General features: G+C 37.6%; 2 protein-coding genes across 4 annotated transcripts in view; one reads left to right on the forward strand and one right to left on the reverse strand.

Annotated features, from left to right (window-relative positions):
- LOC122267460 (uncharacterized) overlaps positions 1–1,372 on the forward strand; it is a 3,694-nt gene extending 2,322 nt beyond the window's left edge. For both annotated transcript variants that reach the window (XM_043037524.2, XM_043037523.2), the window contains exon 3: positions 542–1,372. In XM_043037524.2, the coding sequence (XP_042893458.2) occupies positions 542–1,204 (663 nt within the window). In that variant the 3' untranslated portion in view covers positions 1,205–1,372. The remainder of the gene's footprint in view (positions 1–541) is intronic.
- Positions 1,373–3,011: 1,639 nt separating this feature from the next.
- The window catches only part of LOC122267459 (uncharacterized), an 8,124-nt gene continuing 1,135 nt past the window's right edge, over positions 3,012–10,000 (reverse strand). For both annotated transcript variants that reach the window (XM_043037518.2, XM_086538576.1), the window contains exons 2-6: positions 7,902–8,789; positions 5,351–7,673; positions 4,998–5,197; positions 4,632–4,838; positions 3,012–3,779 (exon numbers count right to left, since the gene is read on the reverse strand). In XM_043037518.2, coding sequence (XP_042893452.2) covers positions 3,642–3,779; positions 4,632–4,838; positions 4,998–5,197; positions 5,351–7,673; positions 7,902–8,768 — 3,735 coding nt within the window. In that variant the 5' untranslated portion in view covers positions 8,769–8,789 and the 3' untranslated portion in view covers positions 3,012–3,641. The remainder of the gene's footprint in view (positions 3,780–4,631; positions 4,839–4,997; positions 5,198–5,350; positions 7,674–7,901; positions 8,790–10,000) is intronic.

Genomic DNA, 10,000 nt, shown 5'->3' on the forward strand with positions numbered 1-10,000 from the left:
ATGAGCCTTAATAACTTTCAATGCTATTGATGTAATTAACATGTTTTCATTATCTCCATCACGATTGCATTATAGTCAAAACACCTTAATTATATCTCATTCACGGTTAAGTTTTTCAGTCTAACCTATACCTTTATCAATGCCCTCAAAGTCGCTCTCTATGTTCACAACTCAAATCAGAAGGATTTTTATTTTTAAAGGGAGGAGGAACCACAACATTACCTACAGAACTCCCTTACTTCTTTCCTTTTTTCCCAAAAAATATTTTTCAATTATTTTTTTAAAAGTGAGATTTGATATCTCCAGTAGCCTTACATTAAATATTAAACATTTAAATTTAGTTGTTATTTGTTCTTCAATTGAATTAGAAGGCTCTACCTAGAAAAGTGTGACCACAAAGTAGCACCCTACTTTTCACCTTTTTACCAATTTATTCCAGAAAACAATGGACCAATATATAGATCTAAAAAGATATATAGACTTGAGATCCCCAAAAGCCAAGAATAAGTCCCGACTAATATGTTTACTATTTTCTTTGCAGAAGAAGATGAAACTGTTGAAAGCCAGAAGAAGAGCACACAAGCAGCTCAGAATGGAATTGTTCAAGAAGGCAGAAAAGAAACCCAAGAAGCTGAAAGACATCCAGAAGACATTAAAGCCCCAGACTGCTAAAGAACCTAAAAGTAAAAAGAAGACAGAAAAGAAAAAGAAAGTGAAGGCAGAGGAAGAGGATGTATCAGAACCAAAGCCAAAAAAGGCCAAGAAAAAGAACACTGGCCTCACTGCTGAGGAGGAGCCATCGTCCCAGCAAGAAGAGACAGAAGAGAAAGAAACAGAAGCAGACAACGCAGTAAAGTCAAAGAAAAAGGAAAGCAAGACAAAAAAGAGCAAGAAAGGGGAAATAAACAAATCAGACCAGAGCGCTGCACCAAAGGATGCCTTCATGTCAATCCAGTTTGAAGAGAATGACATCATGACCCAGTTTCAAGGGGTTTGGGTGAAAAAAGAAGCTATTGAAGAGCTCAAAACTGTGGAAAAGAAAAATAAGGAATCCATTTTGGCCAGTCGAACAAATGGGAATAAGTCTAAAGCTCTTTCCAAGGCAGAAAAGATAACCTTAAGCAATTCCATCAAGAAGAAACTAAAAATGGAGCACCGTAGGTTAAAGAATGAGCTATTGAAACAAATGAAAGAACAACAGTAGTTGCAATAGATGAAAACTGTTAACATGGTTGATTTTCACACTGTCTCATATAGTTTAAAGATTTATATGAATGCGGTCTTTTTCTTAGTTGGGGGGGGGGGGGTCTGTCTGTTCATGTCACATTTGGCTAATTGTTAGTGTACTCCAAAATAAACAAAAAAATATTTATAATATGTTCTATTTCCCTTTATTTGATAATTGACAAGACCCAAGTTCTTAGTCATATTAAAGTTGAAGTTAATGAGGTCCTGATTTTTTTTCCTATAAGAGTACTTTATCTGAAAAATATTGATAGGTTAAGCAATTTATAGGTTTTACACCAAGGCATTTCAAAGTATGGTTTGAAACCAACAGTAATCACACTAGATGAAAATTATTAACATGGCTGATTTTCTCACTGTCATTAGGTTGTTGCAGCTCAAAAAAAAAGTAAAATGTATGTAACTAGTTTTATTCAAACTAATTTATTTTCAATAGTTAAGAACAGTCTCCTATCAAAAACTTTCATTTTGACTGGTAGAGACCATTACCTGAAATGTCAGCCTCTCCCAAGCTAATGCCACAGCAGGGCTCAACCTTGCTTTGCATGAGACAAGTGCAACTAGCTTAAATGTTAAAAGCTTGCCAATGAATGACATAGTGAAGAGATGATGCAAGTCCAAGAGTGTTTACCAAGTCATGGTACCAAGGCCCAATACCCCTCTCCACCCAATTGGGGCCTGAGTTAGTCCTGGCTATGACTTTGTAAACAGAAAAACTGTAATGGGTAACTTAACTCCCCATCCCTTTCTCATCTCAGGGAGGTAACATCTGGCAACAGTGGGAACTTTCTCATGAACGCAGACTTTCTGAGTGGAAGGTTCATGTGCTACCACTGAGGTAGCCAGATACTGAAATATACTGTACAATAAACTTTTCATTGGGGTTGTGAAATCAAACTCAGTTGCAACAAAAAACATTGAAGATAAACTGCAAAATCTTATGGCACATTGCTTTCACAGGATGGAATACAAATTTATGGTAACTTTTTTTTTTTTCCAACCAAAAGCATTCTTCTCCATAACTACAGCATCATAATGGAACATAAGAATAGAATGTCTAAAGAAACGTTTTATGTGGAGGTAAAGGTAAACTTTTTCTTTACTTCATAAAAGAATAATGTTATACTAAAATATATTTTACATACTTTTGTATATATGTGTATAGCAATTCAAAATATATTCTATTTGTTATGTTTCTCTGAGATAGCCACAGAATTTCTTGCATGAAATCATGAGACAAACAGACTTTATTTAGTACAGGAAACTGCACTTATGCAAATTTGTGGTATTCCATGAAATAAGATTATCTGTTTACCAAACAGGACCTCCATGTATCTTCTTTGTGCAAGAGAAGTCATGAGAAAAAATAGTGTGCAAAACCAGAAAGAAAAATTTTGAACAAAGATTACGAAAGGACTTACAATTACAACTTCCAATTAGAATATTTAGTGCACTTTATTTTCCATGATAGTATAGTCTAGTCCTTAAATGCACAGAAATCTGTTCATTTCTGTGAATATTTTCTTGATAAAAATCAGTATTTTCATTATTCATAGAAGTTGATATATCTTGTATCATAAAACTAAACAGGAAAGCTAAGAATAATCTGTCTTGAAACCCTAGTTGATTCAAAAAAAGTATTAAATATAGTAGAAAATTTGACTATTGCATAGCTTTTAAGCTTTAACACAAAATACACTTGGACAATATGATTACTCAAATTATTACAAATCATGAATAATAAATTCAGGGTGATAAAACATGTATTCAGTATCAATTTTATTAATAACAATATATGCTATGTATTTCTACATAGACTTTATTATACACTGATTATCTCAGTGTACTGATTTGCTACTATTTATAAACCAACACAGTATAAAGTGAATACATAACAAGAGGAACCAAACAATCACATGATGTGCAAAACCACATGATGAAAAAGTATTCCCTATATAACTGAACACAGTTAATATCCACTGTCACACAGTGGTGCCTGAATCATAGCATATTGATTCCCATTTTGTAAACATACCCTTCCCCAAAAGTGGCTTTCACACAAACATCATCCCTTAACCCTATGACGACGGTGCGTCACACCCGTGTGACACAGCCAAACTCCCGATGCCGGGGCGTCATGCCAGTGTGACGATTTCAATGCAATATTGCAATCGCCCGGCATAGGGGTCTTCGCGTAGCGAGTGCCCCGTCGGGAAAGGGTTAACACAACTCCCCTCACTTAATTTTGACTTTGACTCATTGCAGATGGGTGTCATATCATGCATGACGATCCAGTTAGGCCTAAAAGACATACATGACACAACATAGAAAACCCCTGTCCTCAATGGCTTAAGAGGAGGTTGCACTTGTACAGCAGGTTTTGAATGACTTCCTCATCAAAATTTGACAACCTTCACTTCCTCTTTGCCAGGTGTAGTTCCTGCTTTCAAGTCCACTTTTTCAAGATTATCCAAAGCTTCCAAGGCATTGCCATCCATTCTGCCAACTGTCAGTGTTGATTTCTCATTCTCCTCCTGGCGAAAAAAGCACTAGTTATTAGAAGTTTCCACAGAATAAACAGGTTATATGTACCTTTGCTGGTTGCAGAAAGGTGATCAGTAACAAATATATGTCATGAGCATCATTCAAGTATAGTAATTTTATCCTGGTAACACTCGAGCCACTTAAATGTATTCTGTAGCCTTTACAATATATATTTGCTTTTATACATGATTTAGGTCTCATTTTTTAAATAAGGATATGATCATTACACTCTAAATGAGCTGCAATGCCTCCTTTAACAATAATAATGGATATTGTTGAATTAACTGAAGTTAAAAAACAAGACTGTTGAATGATGCATCTAACCAACTCACTTATCTGATGCAAAAATGCTATTCTATTCTGAAGCTGATAGGAATTACCATTTTTAAGTGGTAGTGTTCACAATTATCAGTCATAAACATTATTCACATTGGCCTTAGTACTATTTATCAGTCTTAATACAAGACTTGAGCTACTGCTACAAATAAACAATCATTCAGAGTGCTATGGATTAGTATGGCACCAACAAAAATTATATTCTTAAAATAATATCTCCAATATTTTCATATTTCCATATTTTCAAGCATTCACCTACACATCCCTATAGACCTAAACACCTTAACGACAGGTAAGAAGATATCACATTAAGTGGTGGCAGCATCAGCCGGCAGGGATGAGATATTTCACCATGGCTATCCTCTTGGCCGGCATGCCGGGTGATCGAGCGTATAGCGCTTGACAGCGGCCAATGCGGGCGAATAGCCTGAGTCATTAGGCTTCCATGTTTGAAAAACAGCCCTGTTGTTAATAGGTTAACAGACAAGAAGCACAAGAGTTCTTACCTGGAGATCTGGACAATCCTTGCGTAAATGTTCAACTGATCCACAAACTCGGCAAGCTCCTCCTTTTGGGTATAGACCACGTGGATTATCTGAACACTCCTTGGCAATGTGACCCATCTCTCCACATATAAAACATGTTGCATGGGAAAATTCTGAGCCTTTCTGCTTCAGTGTACATTCACTACACTTGTGTTCAGTTGAACCACACTGATGAAAAAAAAAATTAATTAATGACATAACTGAGTTTGTTGTGCCTATATACATTAACATAAAAAGGCTATTTGATACTGTACTGTATATTATTCATCATTTACTACTCTACTATTTACCAAAGAAACCCCATTTATCATTAACTGTCCTACTTACTGTATAACAGATATCTATCTGGCCACTAGATCCTGATTCCTCATTCAACATTGGGCACGTTGATACCATGTGCCCAGGCTGGCGGCATTTAAGGCACACTAACTTTCTTTCATTCTTGAGCAACCTTTCTTCTTTCCGACGTTCTCTTTGCATGATACTTTGCAGCTCCTCTTCAGATACCCCTTCCTTTCTAAGGCGACCTGCAAAATACATATTTTTAGTGTGTTTCCTTTCATATAAATCAAATTCAACAATTCATTTCAGTCTATTAGAATAATCAAAACTCCAGTAAATAATGTTCCTGTGCCAAGAAGCTTTAATTATTTCATCAATGCCTTTCTATTGCTATTTACCTCTTAATTTATTAAGTCTGTCTGCAGATTCCTTCTTGACAAAATACCCATCAAACTTAACAACTTCCGATTCCTGCCACTGCTCATTCCTATTGCTTCTGTTAGAGACATCACTTTTACTTGCTGCAATTGCTACTTCAATTTTGTTTCTTTCTTGAGGGGGATCCACTTTAGAACCACTCAGGTGCTTCTTGAGAAGATAATGCTCTCGTCTCTTTTCTTTTTTTATGCCCCTTTGGAATATTATCTGTTCTTCTCTTGTTAGCTCCGTAGAATCATTTCCATCCCCCCTTGCAGAGATAACCTCCTTCATATGTTGTTCTTTCTTCTCATCTAAATATGCCACAGCACTTTTCAGCACCCAGAAACCATCATACTGAGTCATTACATCATTTTCTTCAAAAACAATTTTCTTGTCGTCCCGTGTCTGAACATCATCTTTTGTTGCCTTTGGGCATTCAGATATCCTATGCCCTGGTTGATGACATTTGAAACAGGTGACTTCATTTCCCTTTTTTGCCCTTCCATCATTGCTTTCCATCCCTGATGGGCAATCTGCTCTCTTGTGTCCTGGCTGATGGCAATTAAAACATGTCTGGTTATCCTCTCCTTTTTTACCATATTCTCTACCTGCTGTTGGACAATCAGACATCCTGTGCCCCGGCTGATGGCAATTATAACAAGTCATTTGGTTATCATGTCTTGTCCCCCCATATTCTTTACCTGTAGGACAGTCTGCTATCCTGTGTCCTGGCTGTTGACATTTGAAACAGGTGAGCTGATTTTCGTACCTTCCTGACCCATTATCATTTCTACCCATTCCTGATGGGCAATCTGCTCTCCTATGTCCTGGCTGATGGCAATTGAAACAGGTCATTTGATTATCACTTCCCTGCCTACCAGTTGGGCAGTCAGACATCCTGTGTCCTGGTTGATGGCAACTGAAGCAGGTCATTTGATTATCACCTCCCTGTCTACCAAAGTCTCTCCCTTTTGGGCAGTCAGACATCCTGTGCCCAGGTTGATGGCAACTGAAGCAGGTCATTTGATTATCCCCTCCCTGTCTACCAAATCCATTCCCTCTTGGGCAGTCAGACATCCTGTGTCCTGGTTGGTGGCAACCGAAGCAGGTCATTTGATTATCACTTCCCTGCCTACCAGTTGGGCAGTCAGACATCCTGTGCCCAGGTTGATGGCAACTGAAGCAGGTCATTTGATTATCCCCTCCCTGTCTACCAAATCCATTCCCTCTTGGGCAGTCAGACATCCTGTGTCCTGGTTGGTGGCAACCGAAGCAGGTCATTTGATTATCACTTCCCTGTCTACCAAAGTCTCTCCCTTTTGGGCAGTCAGACATCCTGTGCCCAGGTTGATGGCAACTGAAGCAAGTGATTTGATTATCACTTCCGGTTCTACCAGATTCTTTAACTGTCATTTTTGGGCAGTCAATTCTCCGGTGTCCTGGCTCATGGCAATTAAAGCAGGTCATCTGACCATCATTTCCTGCTTTAGTATTTTCTATTCCTGCCACTGTTGGACAGTCTGCAATCCTGTGCCCTGGTTGATGGCATTTGAAACAGGTAATATGGTTCTCATTACTTGTCTTTGTTTTATCACCATCTGTCCCCATCACAGCTGGGCAGTCAGCTACCCTGTGCCCTGATTGGCGGCACTTGAAACAGGTTATCTGACCTTCATTCCCTTCCTCTGTTTTATAATCAGTGCCCATCATTGTTGGGCAGTCAGCTATCCTATGCCCTGGTTGGCGGCATTTGAAACAGGTGAGCTGACTCTCATTCCCTGTCTCTATTTTATTATCAATGGCCATCACTGTCGGGCAGTCAGCTATCCTGTGCCCTGGTTGCCGGCATTTGAAACAGGTAATCTGACTCTCATTTCCTGTGGTAGCAATTTTAGTACCTGTCCCCATTGGACAATCTACCATCCTGTGACCTGGCTGAGAGCACTTGAAACAGGTAATCAGATTATCACTGCCAGTCTTAACATCATTAGACTCCATATTTGGGCAATCGGCTATTCTATGCCCTGGCTGGTGGCACCTAAAACAGGTAAGTTTGTTGTCATCATTATTAACTGTCTCCTTCATTCCCATTGTAGAATTCAATTTACATTTGTTTTTGTCCTTATCTGAAACTTTCTTGATTTCTTGTTTCCTATCTTTAGTTGTATTTTTTTTCTTCTTAACCCCTTCATTTTTGACATCTGGTAACTGATCTTGCACTGCCGCCTTCTGTTCATAGATAAGCTCAATCCTTAGCTCTCGATGTGCTTTTCGTTTTGCTTTCATCATCCTCCTCATTGCCTAAAACATGGAAGAATTTATCATTACATACATATTATAAGAAACAAAGAACTTATTTTTACTGAAATCTATCTTGATTGATAAAAAACATTCAATGACATTAGAACAGCTTAAACATGGATACTACCAGTACAGACACTGCATTCATACTACAAATATTTATGAATACATAAAATAATACTAACAAATAAAGAAAGAATAAGAAAATAAAAATCCTATTTTACTCACCTCCTTCTCTGAATGACCTTCTCCTTTGAGGGTCACCTTAAGTTGTTCCAGTTTATCTACCATCTCCTTCTTGACCCACATGTTGTCGTACCTTGTCATGCGTTGACCTTCTTCATAGGGGAGGTCAAACCAGGTTCTTTCTGTCCCATCTTTGAATACCTTAACCCTTTGGCTTTTATCATTGATTACAAACTCTTTCTTCTCTTCTACTTTCCCATTATCATTCTTTTGTGCCTTTTTCTTCTTTTTCTTTTGCTTTACATTTGAACTTTTCTCATTATTGTTTTCCTCATTTTCTATTACTTTCTCTATCTCAACTTTTTCCACATTCACAGATTCATCAGCACTGCTTTTTTTCTTTTTGATTTGTACAGTATTACTGTTCTCTTCTCCATTTGCTTTGTCTAGCTTTCTTTTCTTCTTACCCTTTATTTCACCTTTCTTCCCAGCATCTCCATTGGCTTTACTGTTTGAACTTGCCAACTTCTTTTTCTTCAACGTCTTCTTAACCCCTGTTGCTTCAACTGAATTTGCTTTCCCCGTCAACTGGTCTGATTTTACTTGTTCATCATTTTCTTTATCTATGTGCTCATCCTTAGCAATGCATTTTTTCTTCTTCATCTGCAAAGTATCTGCACCACTTTCATCCAACAATCTTTTCTTCTTCTTAGCAACACCTTTCTTTACACTTCCATCAGTGACTGCCTTTCCTTTTTTCTTGCCCTTCCCCACACTCTCTGCCGTTTCCTTAACCTCCACTTTGCTTTCTGGCATTTGTGCTGGTGCCAATTCATGCCAGGGAGTGGGCTCCTCCAGGACCCGCTTGTTGGAGCCCTTGGAGCCATCAGCACGAGCAAATCTAACCATCGTTCATGAGAGTCTTTTCCCCTGAAAAGCAAAATAGGTTTACTTCTCACATATAGTAATCAGGTCAACATGAAGATAATACAAAATTATTAAGTGAAAATAATAATTTTTTTGCTGAAGGACACATGATTAACCCCATACTATGGATCCCATAATATTAAGTTTGTATTCATAAGTTTAACCCATAAATTTTAACAACCACAATTGTATCAATAGCATGTTCTTTCCAATTTCATCAAGGCCAATTTGGTCTTTGGCATTTCAAGAGCTTGAATTTAAACACCAGGAAATGTATATTCCATTGGCATATATCAAATACAGACTGCACAGTGGAGCATCTAATTTGAAAAATCTATCTCAGTTTTTCATAGCTGAAAAAATATTTTATTTCTCCCTCAAATAAGATAAGTGAGAATAAGCTTCCATGCCTATACAACACTAGTATATAAGATAAGTGAATATTGCACAAATAAAGCAAGAAAAATAACATGTTTTTTCATAAAAATAAAAAAAACACTGAAATACTCATGTAGATACATGAAGAGTAAAAAGCCATTAATATGCCATGAGGCAATGTAAAATTGAGGCTGAGGGAGAGGATGCCCTAGAAGGGATATGGGGCTGATTTAGTGGGTGTGGCTAGAAGAAATGCAAATAAACCATTGAAATATAACGTGTACAAAGCAATAAAGAGAATGTTTTGTCATAGATTAAAACATAATATCTACCTTAATATATGAATAGTAAAAAGACATGATACAACATAAATGCAACAATACTAAATGTAACATATGTGTATGGAGTGGGACAGGGTATGGGCGAGATAAGGGATGGATGGAGGGTATGCCTATTTCAAATATGTCATACTATTTCACACTCACTGCATTTCATTCACAAGAAAGAAAAACAAAAAAAAGAGACTGTCTAATTGGCTGAGGGAAAAAATTGCCTCCAAGGAGCATATGGGGATGATATGGGGATGATGCAATGGGTGTGGCTGGCAGAAACTTGCCAAATAGCAATGGGAAAATTAGCACACACTATAACACACAAAAAAAAACACATAGGGAAAAAATCCCACCAGTTTTTGACAGGCCTTCCATGACTGTGGCAGATTTGAATGACACACCTGACCAGGTTTCACCACACTCATGGTGGACAGGACTTTGGGACTTAAGAATCTAGGCAAGCTTTAGTTTTCCAAAGTCAGCCTAAACCTTTGCTTTCAATGC

The sequence above is a fragment of the Penaeus japonicus genome, unplaced genomic scaffold (genome assembly GCF_977035675.1).
Source record: "Penaeus japonicus unplaced genomic scaffold, GWHDUDI00000001_assembly GWHDUDI00000007, whole genome shotgun sequence".
NCBI classification, from domain to species: domain Eukaryota; kingdom Metazoa; phylum Arthropoda; class Malacostraca; order Decapoda; family Penaeidae; genus Penaeus; species Penaeus japonicus.